The sequence below is a fragment of the Leuresthes tenuis genome, unplaced genomic scaffold, assembly GCF_036924035.1.
Source record: "Leuresthes tenuis unplaced genomic scaffold, fLeuTen1.0.hap1 SCAF_9, whole genome shotgun sequence".
NCBI classification, from domain to species: Eukaryota; Metazoa; Chordata; class Actinopteri; order Atheriniformes; family Atherinopsidae; genus Leuresthes; species Leuresthes tenuis.
Genome location: NW_027325363.1, coordinates 10890280 through 10913446, shown reverse-complemented (window position 1 = coordinate 10913446; position 23167 = coordinate 10890280). Strand labels below are relative to the sequence as shown.

Below are 23167 nucleotides of genomic sequence, written 5' to 3'. Positions count from 1 at the left end.
TTATTCATTGATCATTCATGGAATCTAATAGAATGTAACGTGCCACTCAGAGTCAAACATGTTTGGTCAGAAATGAATATCTTTTTAGTTTTGATGATAACAGACATCTCAAATACATCTCGCATTGTAGAGCCAAACATATTTAAGCCCAGTGAAATGGAATACTCTGAATGTTAACACGACATAAAACTGTGACTTTCACAAAAAAAATAAACAAATGAGTTGGTTTACCTTCTTACAGTTATTTAGTTTCCTCTAAATGTCTAAATTTGCACAAACCAAACAACATTTTAAGAGAGTTTAAGATCAGAATTTTGTTGCTCTTGTGGTATTATTTCTCAGATGGACCAGTAAATTAATTCTAAAGGTTAGTGGTGGATGCTTGAAGCATTAAACACTTGTGAATTTAGAAACTTTTTAAATAATTGCAAGTGTAATAGCCATTTTGTGAAGGGATGCTGTTTTGGATTTTTTTCAAAATTATGAAATTATATTATGTTGAAATTATATCAGTTATTAAACAGTTTTATTGTTGTGTGTTTATAACTGCTGTAACTTTCTCTTTTCTGTTCTCAGGTCAAAGAAAGTAGATTTTGGTCCTCATAACTGGCATTCGATGCCAGTTTCTGGTGCTCAGACCTGGTTGATGGTTCCAGGGTTGGAGGCTGGGACGGAGTACCAGTTCAGTGTGTTGGCACAAAACAAACTGGGCACAGGCCCATTCAGTGAAGTTGTGACAGTCACCACTGCAGGTGGGTACCACTTATCAAAGGTTGTTCCATCCATGTTCGCTGCTTCTTGCCTTCAGAATCAACCCAATGAGCAGCACTGAGATGCTTTTCATGGTTTCAGACTATCATCAGGCGTGGCAGACGCTATACTGCCCTCTGGTGAGATCTAAATGAATGTAAATGGGCGTAAACTCAACTGGAAACGAGGCGGGTGCCTCACTTCTTTAGATAACTCTAAACATTGTTCTGACGGTCCAACTAAGAGATGATCTCAGTTTAATTTTTGTATGCTCATCTCAGCCACCTTAAATAAACACGACATAACAAGCAAATGCAATCAGAATGACTAATAGTGCTGTGTGTTGTGATATTTGACATTTAGCAGCAGAGCCTTTAAGTCCTATAAAATCCGAGGTGTGGCCTCCATGGAGCACACTTGTTTTCCTAGCTCATCCCACTGATTCTTCATCGGACAATCTGGTGAAGTCAACACCTTAACCTCTGTTGTTTCTGCAGTGTTTGCAATGGGAAAATGTTGTTGAATGGTTGGGGTGTGGGTGGTCTGCAATAATGTTTAGATAGGTGGTATGTGTCAGAGTAACACCTACATGAATGTAAAGGTTTTCTACCAACATCATGCTGTTTATCCTCCTGCAGTTCATACTGCTCCTAAATCTTCCTCAGGTAAAAGACGCACACAAGCACCTGGCCATCCACATTATGTAAAAGAAAGTGTGATTAAGTAGACCAAGCCACCTTCCTCCACTCCTCCAATGTCCAGTTGTGACCATTTTAGCTGCTTTAGCTGTTAACAGGTGTCAGTATGAGCAGCCTTCCCATCAATGTGTAATGAACCCTGTCCTAACATATTTCTATCATAGCCAGCATTTAGACTTACAACTATATGATTGTTATAGTTCTGCTATTGGATCAAACCACATGGGCCAACATTCTTTCCTCAGGCATCTCACACAAGGTCTGCAAGTTTTTAGCTGCTCTGATCCAGCCATAAAAGCATCACAAAGTCAAAGACACGTAGATGTTTACATCTTTGCTGACTGTTCACATTTTGCCTAAGGTAGCCCACCGCAGGACTGGTGCCATTGTAACAATCAGTTTTATTCACTCGTCCTGTGATGTGGCTGAACGATGAATGTGCCTCACAGTTTCACCAGAAGAAGACAGTGTTTGGTGCACAAAGTGTGTCTGGAAACATGCTGGACTTTAACATTTGCAGCTGACGGTCATTAAGTTGTTTCACAGCAGTGAACAATGCAACAGACAATTCTCATTGCAAACATTTGAACTGGTCACAGCGGGAAAGACAGATATAACTACCGGCATTGATTATGGCACTGCTCCATTTATGTGTGGTAATAAGCCCAACACCAGAGCCGTCATTAATGCTATTAGTTCCCCCTGTTCGACAAGACAACATGTTTGAAAAGAGGAAAATCCTTTTGAAGAAGTTACTTGTCAGTGAATCCAGCTGAATTTAACTGCTTTTAAGAAATCCATTATTAGATATCAAGTGAATCCTTGTTTCTGACAGATTAATCTCTCTTTTCCGCCTCTCAAAGAGAAACTGAACTAAAGGTCTGCAGCATTAATAATGTCTAAGCGAGTAAACAACGATCAAGAAGAAAAGAGCATGGCTGGATATTGCATCATATAATTGGAAAGAGCAAAGAAGAAAGCGTTTTGAATTAAACAATGCAAAGAACTACAGCAGTTAGACCTCAAATAAACTCCAGTGGACTATTTGAGACTATTTAAAACTGTACTGTGTTTTATGCCGTGTAAATGCAGATACTGGAACCCAAACCAACAAAGAAGCTTTTCTTCTTTCAACAAATGTTAAATGAGGCTTGCAAAGATCTGACCTAATTCGCACACTCGGATGCCGACCTGTCAGTGCATGCCAAAAAACATCGAGGCTCCTTCTGTGCTGTTGTTCCATAAGCAGTTTTCAGGTTGCTTTTCTTATCTCAGTATGTTTCCATTTGTGGTTTGCTGTATTAGAATGCCGCTGAGCTGCATGACTCATTCGAAAGTTCAGTCTCCCTCCAAATTTGTAATTTATTTAAGCCAGATGTAAAATTTTTAATTTAGATGCAGTTGCACAGCAGACAAATGTATTTAGACTCACATATCTATATTTGTCCACTGTGATGGTTAAGTGACAAGAGAACTCATAGCAGCCCTAATAACTCTGGTGAACCTCTGACTCTGATTTTCAATTATTCTGTAAAACATCAACATTTACTCGAATGATTGGCACAAAACTTTGCATAGAAGTTCATGTTGCCCTCAGCAACATAAGCTGAGCTGCATTTCAAGACCTGGTTGCTTTACAGTCACTTAGTTGACTAGGAACTCCTCTGTATATTAAAGTATTCTAGAGTCAAATGCAAGGTCATCTGTATGACACCTAAAGCTTGACTGAAACTGGGTCATGCAAGAGGACAATGATCCCAAGAACACCAGCCAATCTACAACAGAATCGCTGAAAAAGAAAAAGAATCAAAGTGTTGCAATGGTCCCGCCAAACTCCAGACTTCTGCCTGAATAAAATCCCATGGTGGCACCTTAAGAAAGCCATGCATAAAGAAATGCTCCAAACCTCAATGGACTGAAACAGTATCAGAAAGAGGAGTGGACTATAATTCCTCCTCAATTATGCAAGAGTCTACTAAGTTAAAACAGAAAATCCCTACCTTAAGTCATTGCAGCAGGTCCTGCAAGCTATCAAATCATGGGATGTTTTTCTTATACTGCTTCTGCATTTCGATATCCACACATAGGTTTTCTTGAATCAAGAGCAACACATTGTTATATGTCACATGCTGCTGTTCATCTGAGGTTGTATTTACCTAATTTTAAAGATCCGGTAAGAACCAGATGATTTGTATCTATTATGTTCTGACACATAAAACCTTAGAATTGAAAGAGCCTCTTCTTCTTTTTTCAGATAGTTGCATTTCACTAACTCTTGGATGGATTGCCATTAACTTTCTCTCAGAATGAAACTGCATTCACTATGATGATGCTTAATTTTTCATTTTTCACTATCCTTTACTGAAAATGTCATTGTTAATATATTCTAAAAAAAAAACAAAGACATTCTCAGCTGTCTCACCTGTAGTTTGTGTTTATCAAGATGAGGTTCCAAATAGACTAATGATGGTCAGTCTTGTACGCTCTTAGCATCTGTACGTTACTGTTACAAACATAAGGACGATATTAGTATCATCATTTGTTTTCGCATGTTAGAAAGATGCTTCAATAACCTTTATGGTTATCAACAGTGTTGATCAGCTCCACCGAGCTGTCAGCATGATGGTTTTTTGTTTTTTTTATTTTGTTTGCACGAGTTGGTTTTTATCAAAAATACTTATCTAAAATTGTGATCCACAGGCTCTCCTCTGGGTACCCCAGAACCACTGGTGCTTCTTACTCCACCACGGTGCCTCACAGCCAATCGCACGCAGCACGGTGTCCTCCTCACATGGCTTCCTCCAGCCAACCACTCTTCGCCCATCGACCGATATATCATGGAGTTCCGCCTTGGGGAGAGGTGGGAGGTTCTGGATGACTTGATCCCATCCACTGAGACTGAGCTCATAGCAAGAGACCTCGTTCAGGTCAGTTAGTGACACAGTTTTGTGGTAGTTTTATTTATTTCAAAGCAAAGTGGCAGTAGGGCACTGTTTTGGGAATGACCAACAGGAAAGTTGATTGACTGTAAACCTTTTTGTATACTAGATCCTCATTTTGTAGAGCCAGACTGTTCTATAGAAAAAGTCAATTTTTTATCAATCACTGTAACATTTTTTCACACATATTTTTGTGTGCTTTTCAGTGCATTTTTGTAACTGTTCAGTATCAGATAAAACAATTGCCATGTGCTTTATATTATTCCACTCTGTTGTCCACATCGAAATGCACAATCTCAAAGTGTTTTGATTCTATGATGCAGTGCTAAAACACAGCAAATGACATGAACATAAGAGTGTATTTGGTTCATCGGTCTGACAGGACTCCTGGTATGAGTTTCGAGTGATGGCGGTCATGGATGACCTGATCAGTGAGAGCAGCAATGTGGTGGGAGTGTCCAGTACAGGTGAGTGTGCATACACAGACACTTTGTCCTTTGTGAAATTTACAGTAAAGTGCAAAAGTCTTGAGCTACCCTTAGTTTATTTTGCTTCCAAGGAGCTAGACTTTCTTGTGATCTATGAAAGTATTATTGATCAATAGTTCTCCAGGCTTTTTCTGGAGGTCTTTTTATATATTTTTTTTACATTGGCTGTTTTTCACTTATTTTCAGTCCAGTCCTTGAACGTGACTATTTTCAGAATGTGCTTTTTTTGTTTGTTTTTAAGCCATTATGCACCATAAAATACATGAAAAAAAATTTTTTGTACCAGCAATGTGATTTCCAAATATCTATTAGCTGTAAACTTGCTGTGCATTGTGTCTTTAAAGATTTTGAGGAAATTGGAGAAGTTGAGGAGAAAAGTGGCAGGCCCTAAAAAACTATCTATAGGATATGAACGGTATCTGACAGTGATATCATTAAGAAATTGAAAACAAATCCAGCAAAGACTTGACACAGGACCTGAGAGATGGCATCTGGAGTTTCAGTTAATCCATCTACTGTTCACTGAAGCCTCATCAAAAATGGTCTCCATGGAAGGGTGGCTGTCAAGAAGCCATTCTTAATGAAGGGAAACAGGGAGAAAATGCTGAGGTATGCCAAATGACACAAGAACTGGATTTAAAATCAGTGGCAACATGTCTTATGGAGGGACGAATCCTCTCCAGAGCAGTTTGGGATAACCTTTTCAGAAAACAAAACAAGAGGCAGCCAACATCCAAAGAAGAGCTTTGGAATGTCCTTCAAGAAGCCTGGAGAACTATTCCTGAAGACTAGTTAAACACATTACAAGAAAGCTTGTCTAAGATGATTCAGGTTGTGTTGAATAAAGGTGGTCACACCAAATATTGACTTTCAAACTTCTTAAAACAATTCTTCTCTATGTACTGTATTTACATTTAAGTTCTAATAAATCTTTGTATGTATTTCCCATTTTCCCATCAATATCTAAAGAAATGAGGGGTGGCTCAGGACATTTACACAGTACTGTAGATTTGATAGATTTTGTCTTTCTAAAATTCTTATTACCTCCTCGTCTGTCTCAGCAGACCCCTTCCCTGCTGCAGAGTTGCCTGAGGAAGGGCTGGCACGGCCTGTGGTGGCAGGTGTTGTGGCAACTATTTGTTTTCTGGCAGCAGCAGTACTGTTCAGCACTCTAGCAGCTTGCTTTGTCAATAAGCAACACCGTCGAAAACTCAAGCGTAAACCAGGTTGGCCTCCCTCTAGACTGAATTTGCATGTACAAATGATAGACTGCTGCAAAATAATCTCAACGTGTACCAGATTGTTTGTAGGGAACTTGCTTCTTTGGTGTTGGAAGGGTGGCCTTTTTTGTCTTTACCTATTTTTTCACAATCTGTGCTCATGTCTGGCCTCCACTGACGATTTTAAGCAAAGGAAATGCTGAATTTAGATATGTTTGTCCTCTCAGATCCTCCCTTGTCGGTGACGCACTTCAGGAAAAGCATTGAGTCGCCGTAAGTAACGACGTCACAGAGCCCTTTCAGTCTGCAAGAGGTGGCTGCCACTGTTCATCTTCTCATACACCTTTTACAAAAGCTTTCTTTCAACGCATGCTATGACAAGGTTTACAACAATTAATAGCAATAATGCCTACAAGCAAGGTTTTCTGAACTGACAAATGGACCTAACCTAGTTGATGGTGCTGATAATTACACACAGCGTGCTTTCGCCAGTTGAGGTAAATTGAAGGTGAAGTGAAGGTGCAGCTGATGTAAATAATTAAAAAAAACATAGATCAGGCTTCTTGGAAGGTGTGGAAGAACATGTACAGAGGCACCTCTGGCAGACCAGGGCAGACTAAGCAGAGTTAAAAGCAGCAAAGTCAGCATTTGAAGCACATTACCCAGAGTTCCCCAGCTGCTGTATATGTATCGATTTTTTGATCCATCTGTACTTTAACTTCAATCGCTGTCTGCTTCCTGCATGATTCTCAGTGTTTAATGGTGTACAGTATCAGCTCTGTGTGTGTATTTGTCTGTAATTCTTGTGTACACATATGACTGCATTTCAATCTCAAAAGAAGCTCATTTCTGGCAATGATGTGTGTAAACCCATTCAAAGTGAAATGCTTGTGAAATTAGATACATGTAAATCATCAGTATCAGATCACTTTTGTCTGTCTTTTTGAAATGGTCCAGGCAGGTCAGAGAGTTTAACTCTTTTCTGCAAGTAGCATAGTTAGAGATGAACCAGGCCCATGTCGTTTGTCTCCCAACGCAGGCCTCCTCTCACCCCCTTGCCAGGGGTAGAGCCCTGCTGGGAGGAGCCTGCCAGGAGCAGTTTCTTGCCCCCGCCGGCCAGCCCCCTGTGAGTGCCTGCCTGCACCAAAATACAGAGTGCGCTGCACTGCACTGGCTTGGCTGCATGGTTAATACATTGCATAGAATAATCAACCGATTACTTGAAACTGTAGTGGAGGCCATTCCTGGTATATATGCATGCACAGACTCTCATACACCATACAGGGAGTAAATTGCATTAGCTCTGTTGCATGTGCAATACAATACTGTGTATATGCACTCATTATGATTTGCAGTAAGGCCCAAAATTATTCATACCCATCAGGTCATTAAAAATTCTGATGTATTTTGAATTTCTTTTTGACCAGTCAGTTTCTCCTGAGTGGAATTGATGGATTAATTACATAGAATTACATAGAACATCATGCTAAAGATGCCATCACGTTTGCCATGTTTAGTTCCCTCCACAGGCTCTGGGTGGGATGAAGACTTGCACTCTGTCTGGAGCACTCCAGATTGTTGATGTTGTTTCTTATAAACCATTTCTTGACCACCCCTGGATTTTTTGGATAAATGTCCAGTGGAGAGGTCGGGTCCTTGATAAAGCTAAGTCAGTTCATCAGACTGCCTGATGTTCTTCTTCCACAGACCACTATCAAAGCCATCCTGATGGTCAGGTACCAACATCTTAAGGCAGACACTGCCTCCATGGACACCAACAAAGGAGCACTCATTCCCACAGGACAGACCTGTACAGTAAAAGCTCACTTGGACAAATAAGAAAGCTTTTGTTTATTAATACTGTGGTTGGATGACACAGAAACCAAGTTGTTTGGACATAGTGACATGGTTTTAATTTGTAAAAAAGATAGAAAGCAAAGAAAGGCCAGTATTTGTTTAGTTTCTCCTGGGCTGTTGTAGTAACATGGAATAACTAAATTTGAATAGAGAATGTGAAAGAACGTCATGCTGTGTTGCATGCTGGGATGGTAGCCATCTTGTCAGGATTGCTCCCACATTATATCTGTTTACTGCTGCTGTTTGTTGGTTAGTTTTTGTTTGGCTAAAATGGTCAAGTATGATGGAGGTGGGGGCTGCATGGTGGTGTGGTGGTCAGCACCATCACCTCACAGTGAGAGGGTTCCAGGTTCAATCCCCACTTTGGGGCCCTTCTGTGTGGAGTTTGCATGTTCTCCCGCGTATGCGTGGGTTCTCTCCAGGTACTCTGGCTTCCTCCCACCGTCCAAAAACATGCATGTTAGGTTAATTGGTGACTCTAAAATTGTTCTTAGGAGTGAGTGTGAGCATGTGTGGTTGTTTGTCTTTGTGTGGCCCTGTGATGGACTGGTGACCTGTCCAGGGTGTACCCCGCCTCCCACCCGATGACCGCTGGGATAGACTCCAGCCCCCCCGCAACCCGACCGACAGATTAAGCGGGTATAGAAAATGGATGGATGGTGATGGACCTTACTGAGAGAAATTAAACTGTCCAGAGACAAGATTTGCAGATGAACAAGTATTGTTCTGAACTCTGAACCTCCTGCAAAATCCAACCCCCTATATCTTGACAAAGTTCTTAAAGTGAAAGAAATATAATTACTCCAGAAAAACATGAAGTGGTCAATCTCCATAGAAATTGCTCATTATAAGTTAATGAAACACTATGATTTTTTTTTTTAACTATAGTGTTTTTTGGAGCAAAACATCCAGCAGTCTGAAAAAACAAAAATGGCCATGGGCAGTACACGTGGACAACAAAGCAATGATCTGAAAAGGATTATAAGTGGCCCAGGCAGAGTCCAGAGCTAAACCCCATTTTAGAGCATAGTGAAGTGAAGTCCTCCAGCCTAGAAGACCCAGAGATCTTTGCAGAAGAGGTGTGGAGACATGCAAAAAAGTAGCCACATTGACTGCTGTGATGGAAAATAAAGGATCTTCCATTTATTAATCATAAAGGGTATGAATAATTCTGGGAATGACAAGTTGTAAAAAACAGAAAAGATTTTAATTGAAATTTTAGAACAATGTCTTACTCTCACTCATTTATCTAATTTCCAGCCCGAAGAAACTTTTCGGTTAAATATAAATTTATTATAAATCAAAATTGTGGCATGGGTAGAATCATTTTAAGCTTAATTGTACCCCTTTCTGATGCATTCAGTGACCCAGTGCAGTAAGTATGCTGCTCCTGGTGTGGGCAAATGAGGCCTGGTTAGATGTCATCTGCTTTCCTCCTTTCACCATTTAGTGCAGCATATGGAAATTGGTCTGATGTCTGCTCAAGGTGTAGATTCAGTAGATCTGTGATTGTCATGGTTGCATTGTGTTTTCTCCTCTCATCCCATTATAGTGGCTTGGTTCATTAGCTGATTCCTTATACGAATGCTGTTGTCCCCTTCAACTGGTCATTATCATAATGTCGTACTTCGTGGCTGCCTTAATCAAGTGCTTTGGCTTTGTATTGTGTCATCTGTTTAGAAACCACAATCATTCCTTTTTTCTTTTTTTTTTTACAGCATCAGAGATTTTATGGTTTGTTTGCTTGTTTTTGAAATACTCAACCCACTCTCCCTTTGGGTTTCATAAGATATGTGTTAAATTAAGCCAGTGCCTTGTGTCTGCAATTTTCCCAGGTTATCGTCGGGGAAGATAAGTCCTGAGAGCTCCCCTCCTTCTCGGCCACGCTCTCTTTCATCGGAGGGTTCCCATGGTCCAGGCCTGTACGTCAGAAAGTTGCCCAGCCCTCAGAGAGAAAGAGACAAAGAGCTCTCCTTCTACAAGAAAACCAAGCGTGCCATAGCCAGCAAGAAATACAGTGTGTCCAAACATGAGGCAGAGGTTACTACGCCTATTGAGCTAATAAGTCGTGGCCCTGACGGCCGCTTCGTCATGGAGACCAGCCCACCTCACCGCCGTATCCAGGGCTTCCCCTTCGCAGAGGAGTCTGACATGTACCCTGAGTTCCGGCAGTCTGATGAGGAGAATGATTTTGACCCCGGGCCTTTGCCGCCCATCATGCCCACCCTGCGGCCACAGCTCTCCCCAACGTCCTCCAGCCTGGAGTCAACGCAGCCCCCCACCTACAGTCCCCGCCTACACAGGGCCATGGAAGGTATGAGCTTTGCAGAGGGCAGTGCACTTCACGCCTCAGGGCAGGCCCCGTCCTCCCGCTACAGGGGCTTTCCCCAGGGCCCATTCTATGGGTATCTAGGCAGTCGTGCTGAATCAGGGATTCCACCACCATTCTACATGCCTGACATCAGTCCGCGTAGCTCTGCTCTGTCCTCCCCACCAGGCACCGCTGAGGGGCCCTTTGGTTACCCCTCTATCCCTGAGGAGAGTGGAGAGATGGAGCACCATCAGTACACTGCCTCTGGCCATTCTCTGTCTCACACACACAGCCCTCCTCCCCGCTCACCTGAAAGTTGGCAGCCTCATGAGTTACCTTTTCTTGGTCTAGAGGGCCCGCGGTTCATATACCCACCTCACCATCCCTTACATCATCCCCAGGACCTCCCTGACCCACCCCCATACCCTCCTCACTCTCTCCCCTCTAGTCGCTTGCACCTCCCTCCCCTACAGGATCCAATGAGTCCTGGACTTCTGCAACTGGAGGTCCCTGTGGCTCCCCAAGGCAGAGACAGGCCTCCGGTTAGGCGTTTAGCTATGCAACAGGCCCAGAGTCTCGGCCAGCTCAGACACACGGCCCACGGTGTGGGTGTACCAGTGTTGCCTTACCCTGACCCGGCAGCCCGTGCAGGGAGCCCAAGCACAGCCCCCAGTAGTAGCCCTCAGTCCTGGCTCAGTCCGAGGGCAGGGCGCCGGGCAGATCCCAGCCTACCCCCGCTAGTACTCCAGCCCTCCCGTCTCTCTCCACTCTCCCAAAGCCCCCTTAGCACCCAGCCAGGTTCCCCAGATATTCTAGTGCGGCCCCCTCCACGCCCCAGCATCCTCCGCACCTCTCGGTCTCTGGAGATGCCTGAGATCACTCTGCAGCCCTCGGCCACTGTCAGTTTCTCCCGGAGGTCGTCTTTGACCACCTCTCCCATTCAGAGCCAGGGCGTCAAGCAGCCAAGCCCCAGTTATCACGCCCATATGTCCTATGCCTCCACTGCAGCCAGTTACCCCTCCCAGTCCCCCTCTCCCCCTCCAGAGGGCAGGGATGTTTTCGGGCAGAGGCCATCCCAGAGAAGGACAGAGGAGGAGATGCTACCCTCAGAACCCTCCCAGCTCCAGATATCAGCCTCAGGGTAGGTGATTCATTCCAGTAGAGAATAGTCATATATCTATATAAGACGGAGACTTGTCTCCTCGTCTGTTCTCTTTTCCAAATTTCCTCAGTATTTACCCACACTTTTACCTTGATGTTTCCATTTAGAAATAAGACGCATATTTAATATGCAGAAGGCATGTAATTGCATTTAGCACTTTGATGTGCCAGTTCATGATAATGAGAGCTCTCTAACTTTGAGAATTCAGTAGTGTGTCAAAACTCATGAATTTTAGGTCAGTGCATTTGTGTGTTTATTGTTTGATAATGCACTTTTAATCTCAAACTAGTGATGATAATGCAAATTAACTTTTAAAGAAAGATTTGGATGAAGCACTAACTTACTGCTGACAGAAGCCATCGAGTTTAGGGTTTTTAAAATGATAACTTTCTTCTTTCCCCCACTAACATTTGATTGAATGTATTTGCCACAGCTGCATATAAACTAAATTATCTGATAGATATTTGATATAAGTTTGAAAATAAAACCTCAAGTTAGGCATTTTTAGATTTATATTCTACAAAAGATGTATTACTTTTGAAGTCACCCCTATAGCAAATATATAAGCTTGAACTAGGGCTTCATTTATGGTCAATAACTAATGCTTTATTGAACTTTTATTTATCCAATCCCTTCTGCAGGACATGCGATTTATCCTTTTAGCTGTTTAATAAGATTTCTTAACCAGAAAAGGGCTGAGCATCTGGACCAGATTTCACTTACTTTTAAGTTTCACTTATGAGCAAATGAAGAACGTTTGACAATTCATAACTGAAGCGGTGGAAGTTTTCAGTATTTTTTAGTTAATTTTAGTTTTTTCTAACTAAATACAGGGTTTAAATGATCTGCAAATCATCAATTCGTTTTTGTTTTTTTTTACTCAGGATTGCAACCTTTCTGGAAGTCGTATTGAATTTGCAATGTTAGTAAGTCATAAATTGAAAATAAATACATTCAAAGTAATGATAAGTTGTTGAATGTATTGTGGTCCAGGTGCTCTATAGCTCTTTCCCAGAGGTTCAATGATCCATCATAACAACTAAAGACCTAACAGGAAAAACTAAGTATTTTCTGTGGGAAGATTAAAAGATAGCATCAACTTTGCTGTTCAAAAAAGTTACTGTTAATGGTTTTAAAAAGTTTTCAAAAAACACTGAGAGCTCACTAACCTCTAATACGAAGTATAGTAAAGATAAAAGGATAAAAACTGTCAGAACATTAGACAGTTTGTATAACATCCAACATTTAGGTAGATCATTCCCCATATTTAGTTTTTCAGACACAGCAAAGAAATTTTAATGCTTTTATACCTACACTCCTGAGCCCCTGACACCCACCTCACAACCCTAGAAGCTACAGTCTTATCGTAGCTAAAACCACAAGGCAGAGACTTGCTCCTGCACTATCACTGCCCTTTAAGGGAAAGTAGCTTTTAGGGCTGCTGCTTTATAGAGGGTAAGGGTCTTACCTGATTTGTTTTTGATTGATCTCAGCTATCTGGGCAGCGTTGTTGTGACCCGGTCCCCTACGCCACAATAGGTAAGGGTCGGACCCATGTCTGAGAGGGGAGGGGTCAGCAGGGGGAGGGCTCTAATCACTCTCTCCTTTAAAGGGGAATCGCTTTGGGTTGTGCCTCTGTGCTGGATTCAAGTGAAGTACAACTAATGGTAATGACTGCAGGACACATTTGTCAATACAGTTCCAAGGCACAGTCAGCCTGCTGTGGCGTTGGCCACAGTAATTAGGCTTGTGAGCAAGCTTGAGGAATGGTTTTGGACTGTAGAGAAGGATTTGATTTTGTCTTTTTCATTGTTTGAATACAGACATGTTTCGCTACACTGAAAAAAAAAAAAAGAAAAATGACAAAAAAAGAAATTAAGCCTTGAATCAATAGAGGACGCACATGAATGATAGACTGGAGTATTCCCCTTTAAAGTTTTGTTCCATGTGCAAAATGCCATGCATGCATTCTCTAAACTTCTCTCTTTGACCAAACAAATAACAACAATTCTCAAACTAAATTCTTTGTTACATCTGTTGTCCTAAGTGCTTTCGTTTTTCTGTCATGTGACCGTTTTTAATGGCCATTTCCTCTTCCTGTCATGTGACTTGTTCTTTAACGGCCATTTCCTCTTCCTGCCATCTCCTCCCGTCAGCATGGTGAAGCCTCTGTACGCAGTGTTCATGTTTCTGAAAGTGTGCTGTATAGTGTTTATGTCTATTAAAATGTACAATATTTTAACATAGTGTGGCCTCTGCACACAGTTCGTTTGATAATGGAAAATCCTTTATCTGTCCAGGATTGTTGCAATTCTCAGATTTGTCTCCCCCTCTCTGCTAATGGCTCTCAATCTCTCTCTCCACAGTGACATATGATGGACAGCATCTCTAAAGCTTTGTGTTCCTTTGCCTTTTGAAACAGTACATGTTTGGCACAACCGCTTGACTTAATGTGAGCATTAAGTCAGGGTGTTGAAGCTGTTTGTGTTCAGTGACTGAGCCAACACTGAGCCTCATGAAGCTGAGCTTGAGTGTTAAGAGTTTGAGATTATTTATTTTCATTGTATCTTTTTATGAGAGATGGACAACAAAACCAGAGTTTTCATTGTGAGGTAAAGCTGCTTATAAAACAGACTGTGAAAGTGAACATACTTAAACTTGATATGATTTTTTTTCCGCTGACTAGACATTGACTGTTTTCATTCAACTTGGCATGTATCACTCATGAAATGAAAATAGTTCAATCTTCAGAAACACATTTCTGTTTATTTTCAGTGGATAATTCTAACGTGAACTTTAGAATACTGAGCAAACAGTCAGTTTAATCCTGAATGAATGAACCTACTTGAAGGGGTCGGCAATCTTTTCATTTAGTGTCAAAGCATTCATTACTTAAACAAACAAAAGGACTTTGTGACCTTGTTTACTGCAGGCTTATTGCATAAGATCTCCTCACTGAGTCACTCATTGATATTTGTTTTAGCAAAGTCTGCTCATGAATAAAATGTACATTGCATCTATCTGCTTTATAGAGATTCATTATTTCAATTGCAGTTCTCAAAGTTAAAGGCGTGAGTTTAATTCTCAACACAGTGGCTTCTATTCCGGCACTCTATCTAACCAAACTACCTTAGTAGAGGCAGGAGATAATATTTTGTAAGATAATTTCTACGAATAAAGTAACAAATATATGGAGCAAAATCTGAATATTCTCAGACATTAAGTAGGGTAATTATATCTCCTAAAAAAAAGCAAAGTGTCTGAGATTATGAGGACAACAACTGTGAGATTAAAGTTAAAAATGTATGCACCTGTTCCACAGAAATGCATGAGATGACTTTGAAATGAGTGCTGAATTATAAACTGGTGTGAATAACATGTCAGCACAACAGAAAGCAACAAGCTTCTCCTCCATTTATATTGTTACTGGGGTAACAAGGCTGTCTCAGACGGTTGTGAAGTGGGACTGTCAAAGCAGATGTCTTACTCTTCGAAGTTCCAACATCTAATTTATTGTGGGGAAACTTTCAATGTCAGTAAGCTGCTTGGATTCATAACTTACAGTATGTAAGTGCTTCAGGACGTTGGCTGTTTATATGCATAAGACCGTTAGAGCGAGTGTTACTTATGAAGCAGCAGAGGGTGCTCTAATTTGAAACTGGCCTATTGCATACCCTGGTTAAAAATTGGAATAAAACATGCTACTGTTTGGAGTGTTTCACCAAAAATGTAACCAATGGAAATTTTAAAAAGCATCCTAAGAAAGCAATAAAAATTTTAATTATTCTGAGAATGTTAGGGGTATGCGGGGTATATTTGAATACATCCAACATATTGCATGTTTATTTCAGATTTATTCAAACTAAATGTCTGTCCTGGTGTGAAGACTCTGCTCTGGTCAAAAGGTTGGAGATATTAGTTGTTACTTCACCCGCTCTGGTGTCCCTTTCAGCATGAGCTGTGTGCTGTCAGTGACAGTTGATTCAATTGAGTGTCAGCTCTCCTCATGCAGGTTAAAGCTCTTTTATCATTAACCTAATTTTGTGGTTTTTGAAATCACGTGTTGAAGGTTGTCGACCCCCGACCTACATTGTACCGAGATTTGTGGTATTGGAGGATTTCAGGAGAACCTGCAATACATCTACATTGTTACAGGAACAGCAATTTTACAGTTCCAGAAATTATTTTCATTTTATGAGTTTTATACAGCAAAGAGATCAATATTGCCCGCATTTCTGAAGCAATCACTGTTTAAAGACCCAAACCTGAATAAGTGCAGTTACTGTCTACACCTGAAAACATTTCCACTTTTTACCCTTGATGTAAATTATACAATTATAAAGAAACTGATTGGTATTCAGAAAAAATCCTTGCCTGAATTCCTGTCATTTTAATATATATCTTGGACTGGGTCTTTAATATTGTGACTGTTTAAGAACAATAATAATTCCACCAAATCCACTACCATCTTCTGTCAACTGCTCTTTCTTTCACTTTCTTTCTCTTGTTCATCCCTTCTTTGTCTTTCTTTGTATCTAACTTTTATCATCCATCAAAGGAGATAGAAAGTGGAATTACATCATCTTAGTCAAACGGCTGTCTTTAGAAGTACAAGAGCTCATCAAATCATATGATAGCACCCACTGGAAATAGCAATGAAAGTGCCGTTTTTTTTTTCTTTTCACTCTGAGATGTGAACAAACACGACTGCTGGATTAATGCAGAACAATGTATGCTGTGCTGTTTTCTCAGGGAACCTCTAGGTGTGTCTAGTGATACTGCCGGGTCTGAGAGCCTACCAGCACTGCTACACCACTGTATTACTAAAGCCAAGGGCGTGGCTGCGAACAACAATAACAACACAACATCCACAAGGAGAACAGGTTAGTTTGATGATCAGAGAAGAAGGAAAAAAAGCGGAAAGATGGATGACTAAAAATGAAAACGTTACTCCCGTGCCTCTGTTGCAGGTGTGTCTCCCTCTCAGACCCAGCAGCAATCTCAGACAACCCAAGAGGGAGAGGATCTCAGCTTCCACAGAAAGAGGAAAAAGCAAAACAAGAAGAACCCATACCGCTATCTAACCTCCCTCCTGCACCGCAGGCAGTCTGAGGAGGACCAGACAGGCATTTTGGCCAGTGCAGACTCTGAGGGCCCAAATTATGGGACTCTGCGCTGACTCCGGTGCCCATCAAGCCATTGGACTCGACTAAACTGGCCCCTCCTGAAAAAACTCCACCTCGGTTCTCCCTGCTCCACCACAGTAACGAACAAATATGTTTCTTATAATCTCTAAAAGTTGATCTGTGTTTGAGGAGCAGTAAACATGGCGCTGAATTCTCCGGGGTTGGAAACCTCAACCCGAAGACAAGAACAATGGCTTTTCTGAGTTTTCACCACTACTCCTCTCTGAGGAATTTCACATGAAAATGCTCTGAAAATATATAATGTATATAAATAGTAAAACAAGGGAATTAAGCTTCCTCTTACAGTAATAAAATGTGTTGGTTGAGTACGTCACAACACGTTAAAGTTTTTCCACACACTGGTCATTGAGGGGTCCATGTCTTTAGGTATTTCAGTGATACAGCGTACTGTTAAGCCTGGTGCGTCCTCGTACAGGGACATGAGTGTACCTTTCCTACAATACAAATAGTGTCAGTATTTAACACAGGGTTCTTACCACAAAATATACCTCAGAGTAAACGCAGAGTTGCTGTAATTCTTGTGGTATACTGTACGTACTTGACCTTTTTACATGTGAGACATATGGATTAAAAAGGTTTATATCACTCACCACTCATTCAAATGGATAATATGGCCTAACTTTATCTAATTTAGAAACATTTTATTATTGGTAATAGCCGGCATATTGTGTTTACTTTGGTTTGTGATCCAATGCCAACCATTAGAAGAGATTGTCTTAACTTTAGTGCTTGATGGTGCGGTGTGTTTACGCTCACCATTGCAGCACGGCATTAAGACAAAGATCATAGCCTTCATGAGATCTCTCAAACTAATTTGGGACTTCAATGCTCGGCAGAGGTTGGACTGAAGAGCAACATGACAAATTGTGAAGTGTATGTACGTATTTCATTATTGAGGAATCGTTTATGGAACACTGAACATCTCGAGGGGCCTTTTTTTTGTTTGCCTTTGTTGTTTTTTCGAACATAAACTGCCTTTTTCCTTTGCCTTCTCATATTTGTCCCTCAAGGGGAGTGAGGGACTCCAATATTATGTGTGATTTTACTTTTTCTGCCAAGGACACATGAGAGAAAATGCTACAGAGGATGCATTAACTCTTATTTTTTTTATTTTAAACGGTAACTGCTTCATCAGTGTACGCAACAGGACAGCACCAGAATACTTCTAAAAATGACAATTGGAAAGTCACATGATTAAGAAACTACAAGCACTGTACATGCAAATAGGACAGACTGGTACAGTGGGGATGTTAATGTTCAACAGCAGCTATTAGAGGAGAATTTGACTGCTTCAGAAAGCTGTTAACAAGCAATGGGAAATATTCAAACATATGGCCACCCTGACTGTTTATCTTTAACTGTATATTACTTGCTAGCTACTTCTCTGTATGTTTGTTTATTTTAAACACTAACCGATAATGAATGTATGTTTTGCTGTACAGGAAATGAATGTCCCAAGTTACAGTGCATTGAATGATGACCCATTACATTGCTTATAGTGCAGCTGTGATTGGTGAGATGACCAGTTGGCACATTAGGTCCAGATTCCTGTATGCGATCCCACACAAGCGCTGAGCCACGTTCCCTTTGCTCTGTCGGCTACTGTAATAACATTTTTCATTATGTTGCTAAAGCTAGTTCAATCACTCAAAGACATATCAAACAGATTTCCATCTCTTACTAACAAATCAGAGGTTTTTCTGCTAAATGTCCACATGAATGACTATGAAACCTTTAGACAGGTGAGAAAGTGGTGACTGCCTGAAAGTGAGCATCAAAGTGCATATTCTACTTTAACAAATTGGTTTCGTGTAAGATATGAGGAAAAAAAATCTATATTTGTTATGTACTGTACATGGTGTGTATTGTATTTGTAAAGATAAATCAAACCATGTTTTACAGGAAGACCTTCTCATATGAGTATGTATGAAAAGACGGGAAGAATCCCAAGTAAAAAGAAATTAGATTATATATCAAACTATTTGCTTACAGTACGGCTTTAAGTGGATAATGTTTTTAAAACATTTTAAGGTGCCTAATTTGTCATACTTTAGCAGACATTATTTTATCTGAGAAGAAAAGAAAACTTAATGTTAGTACCGTACAGTGTATTATTGCCATAGCCCGCTGGCTGCACAAGTTGAGTAGTATTTTCTCTGATGTATAGTATGTGGATGCCCATTGGGGAAAGCTTTAGAAGCAGAAATGTGTTGCCCTCTATTATATTTCTGGAACAAAGTAACACTGTATTTTGCCCGTTCATGAGCACACATGTAGATTCGCTCCAGATCTCTTCGCCTTCACGTGTCCAAAGCAAATAAACTGAAGGAAACTTTTTTCTAAGAGTAACGAACATGCTATAGTCATGTACAAAGTGTGCTGTGGAGGAAATTGTGTTTACATTAGCTCGATGAAGAAAAGTGCGGTAGGGCATAGTTGCTTTGAACATTACGACTTGGTGCTATGTTTAACTTTGTGGTGCTGTAGAATAGAGGTCTAAAGATTTTTTTTCTGTTTCCACAAGCAACTTTTCCAGCCCTGTGTGTTTGAGCAGCTAAACTAGCTCCATTAGACACTATAGGTCCTTATCATAACTGTGTGACGACAGTAATAGACAATACTGGAAAGTAGACGTATAACCTCAAATAATAGAGACTTGTGACATTCAAATGAACTCAAAATTACCTGTTTTCTATCGTGTGTTTGCAATGTCTGTTTGTGCTTCCAAGGTACCCTCTCTAAAGTATATTTGTGATGATACTGAGAATATTAACCCAGCCTAAGAGGAGAAACATAGCCTGACTTAGATTAGTACTCGCCACAGGACACACGGGGGAGAATCTGAGAGCATCGTCAGGTCACGTGAAGATCTTTTCTACACACTTCCTGTAGGTCTTTGGTTAACAGCACTGTTTTTCAAGCACACTATTGCAGGCGCGTAACCGTCTCACTACATCCCACCACCTTTTTCAAGAATGAATTCCTATTAGTACTGTACAGTATAGCCATGAGTAGTCCACATTTGTATTTCTTCTCCTGGTAGAAAGGTATTGGGAAAGCTCACACATCCTCCTCACTGGTTTTTACAAATGGATGCCGTCTTCCGGACGCTTTGTTTTTTCACATATTCAACAGAAACATGTACAGTGTTTAAGAGGGCTGCTTTGGACGCACTATTAGCTAAGTTTTCATATCTGTTTTTTTTTTTTACTTGTTTGTTTGTTTTCAATTTTTTTTCTGCTTACAGCTTTTAGTGCATCACTAGTTGCTGGTAGGATGATACTTAGAACAGATTTGATTTCTTATTGTATTAATCTTGCATGTAGAGACAATACAAAAATGCCTATTTAGCAATCATTCATTGACATCCGAGCTGGTTGTTATTGGACGGAAACTAGAAGTATGTAGTATTTTCTATATTCTCTGTTTTTTCATGTGTACCAGCACTGAGAAACTAGAATGTATAATTATCGTAGGCTACAATAAGCACTACATCGTTGACTGTTTTAGCTAATGCTCATTATCAATTAAACCCAAGTAGTGCTAAAAGAAAGAAAATTCACCACATTTCATGTCATTTTCATCCACTCAACTCTGTGCTGTACATCACATGTTTACATTCTGTATTATATGTTTCTGTTTTTGTGCATAATCTGTCTCCATAATGTTCATATGTAAATATTTCAGAGATAAAACCTTTTTTTCTCTCTTTTAATACGATAACCTGATGTTTCTGTTTTCTGCCAGTTTTTTAGAACTGTCTTTCTGTTTTGTCACTGCATCAGGTATTTACGCTTCACTTAACTTTTTGTGAGCAATTAACTCATACTGTATGGTGCTGTACCAAAGCCTTATGTATAATATTTGTATTACTTTTCTCTCATTTGCCACTGCTTTTCAGTGAATTCTGTATCATCTGAGGTCATGTCTGATTCACTCTTCATGTTCAACTGCCATGGATCTTGTTTCTTTTTTTGAGTAAGCAGAAACCTGAACGAACTATGATGTTAAAACACTCTGGCCTGTTAACCAAACTGGCCTGGATGTACAGCAACAGTCGCCATCACAAGCCTTTATAGGGAAAATGCACAGGCTCACTCCTGGTGGCTCATCATGACGTAGACATGGGCCTAGCACATGATCTATGCTCTATCTATGGCATGTCTGTGAGAATATGAAAGCAGTGTTGTATTCATGTCACCATATCATTTCAAATGCTTAGTCCCATACAAAATTTTCCTCTCAAATTTTTGTATTTTGATATAATAAAAAAATCAAAAGAGGTTTCATTTTTGCCGTGGTTTTGTCTCCAGACTGTAAGTGTGGTGGTGCAGTTCAGACTCTGGACACAGGGTGTAAGTGTTGGGCAGAAAGTGGGAAAAATAGTGTGGCAATAGGATCTTCTTAATCAGGTCAGTGGCTTTTTTGTTTTTTAATTCTGGGACACACATCCGGGGGCAAAGAAGTGCCAGGTTCCATATACATTTTTTCTTTTAAAAGGCAAGAAAATATGATTGTGCTTTAAATTACTCTTAGATCTTCATCCTTACACAGAAAAAGGAAGATGAGAGACTTTGTTCAGAGGCAAGCATGTTATTTAATGATTAATATTTAGACCTCAGTTTTGCCACCATTGCTTTCAGATGTTAAGGAGTGAACTGTATGGCAGCTGTGCTTCAACAAGGAAAACAAATAACCTGAAAGAGGATGCAGTCTGACCTTTGTCCTTTGTTCAAATTCCCTGCAGCAGGCTGGGAAGCAAACAAATGAACAGCTATCTGCAAACACCTGAGGAAAATGAGAAGTTCAGTTAATCCTCTAGTCAAACACTCAGACACTTTGAGGCGATAACACTTAGATTTGAAAGCAGATTCTTGAATTGGAAGGCAATTACTATCTATCATGCGTTGTTATTCCAGCTTTAGATTTTAGCTTTCTGGTCCATTAAGTGGCAGCCCGTCAACTTTGGATATCAATTTTACACAGATTTAAAACATGAAATACACTATAATTTCAGGTAATTATGTTTTTTGTCAGTAATTCTGATTGACAGTTAAACAAGAAAACATAAGATAAATCAGAAATCATTTTGCCCACCAGAAGTACATAAAATGGAGTAGCTTGCCTAACTTAGTCTGACAGGTGACAACCCTCAAACAGCAAAACAGAAACTCAAAGATCTAATTTGATTGTTTGCTTAATCTAAAAGAATTGATGGACAATTTCCTGACAGGAACTGAAGTCGTACTGCAGACCTTTCTTCGTCAACCCCCTGCTGTTCCTCTTGGGTGATTTACACATGCCGGATAGAGACGGGACACTCCAGTCCCGTATTGGAGTGTGCTTACACACATCAAGTCAGTGTCCCAGATGAGTAAGATGAGTGACAACAGCATTGCTGAGTAAAGTAGTGAGCTCCACAGTGCTGGCTTACCATTTCACACAAAGCTAATTTCACCTCTATTACTGCCTCCCTGGCTCAGGAGCAGATCAACTTCAACCCTCCATACCACCTCAGTTTTTTCACACGACACTAATGTGCAACGCAGGTACATCAGTGCTGGCTTGAAAGGCATATGTGAAAAGGCCTTCTGTCAATGCCAACCCAATCTCATTGTCAGGACACGAAATACTGCCTTTTTGCCAAAACCATCTTTGAAATACAGAAGGTTCAATGACTGGAGTAACAGAAACCATCAAATATTGGACATCTGCTGTAGCTCAATATAACCTAAATACTGAATATATATTGGTACATAATTTCTAATCACTTATATACCAAAACCTAACCTTTTGAACAGCAACAAATATTTGGGATGAAAATGAAAATTTTTTTGAAAAGTTGTTAAGAAATCAACTTCAGTTGATTTTGGAGACCAGATGCATGCTACAGAGTTTTACCTGAGCATATGTGTCTCATATTAAGCATCAGGTAGTGACAGACCTGACTAATATTTTAGCTACTTCAAATTGTATTCACAAATCTTCATTTAGATTTTAAAGTAGCGCAAGCGTCTATTAAAATAACTGAAAAAAATTGAATGATTTCTCTATGGACTTCTAATCGGATGCCTTTTTGTAACCGCAGGTGTTTCCCCCTACTGGTCATTAGATATAATGCAGACATGGTACCTCTGCATTGGCTTCATTGCTGCACGTGGATGCTATAAGCATATAGGGTCCACGGGACAATCATTTAACACTGTTTTCCATATTTTCGCTCTGGTTTCGGTCTAGGGGACGTGGCTAGAAATGATGGCATTAAACCTCTCAACGCAACCCTCTGAAAACGTAAATTGTTAGTTTATTGTGTAAGTAAATATATAAAGTAGACACAAATGAATCAGACACCGAAAATTCAGCGTACGTTTGCAGAGACGAAGTTGTGGCCTCAAAGGAAAGGCTACATTTAATATGTTATCCTTCAATGGACAAACACAGTAAGATGATGTATGAGAATGAGCGATTTGACCAGTTTTCACTCCTCTCACTGTTACCACCCACCTACATTAGAGCGTTATGTAATTCTGTACCA

At 40.3% G+C, this 23167-nt stretch overlaps 1 protein-coding gene across 5 annotated transcripts in view; it reads left to right on the top strand.

Moving 5' to 3' along the window:
• Positions 1-20894, top strand: part of igsf9ba (immunoglobulin superfamily, member 9Ba) — a 71732-nt gene extending 50838 nt beyond the window's left edge. The window contains exons 13-21 of one of the 5 annotated variants that reach the window (XM_072392278.1): positions 577-752; positions 4149-4375; positions 4770-4854; positions 5940-6101; positions 6323-6368; positions 7135-7221; positions 9788-11404; positions 16178-16308; positions 16396-20894. In XM_072392278.1, coding sequence (XP_072248379.1) covers positions 577-752; positions 4149-4375; positions 4770-4854; positions 5940-6101; positions 6323-6368; positions 7135-7221; positions 9788-11404; positions 16178-16308; positions 16396-16604 — 2740 coding nt within the window. In that variant the 3' untranslated portion in view covers positions 16605-20894. Of the gene's footprint in view, positions 1-576; positions 753-4148; positions 4376-4769; positions 4855-5936; positions 6102-6322; positions 6369-7134; positions 7222-9787; positions 11405-12918; positions 12965-16177; positions 16309-16395 lie in introns of those variants that run through there. The other 4 variants (XM_072392277.1, XM_072392281.1, XM_072392280.1 and 1 more) reach the window with 4 other exon arrangements.
• The last annotated feature ends 2273 nt before the right edge of the window (positions 20895-23167 follow it).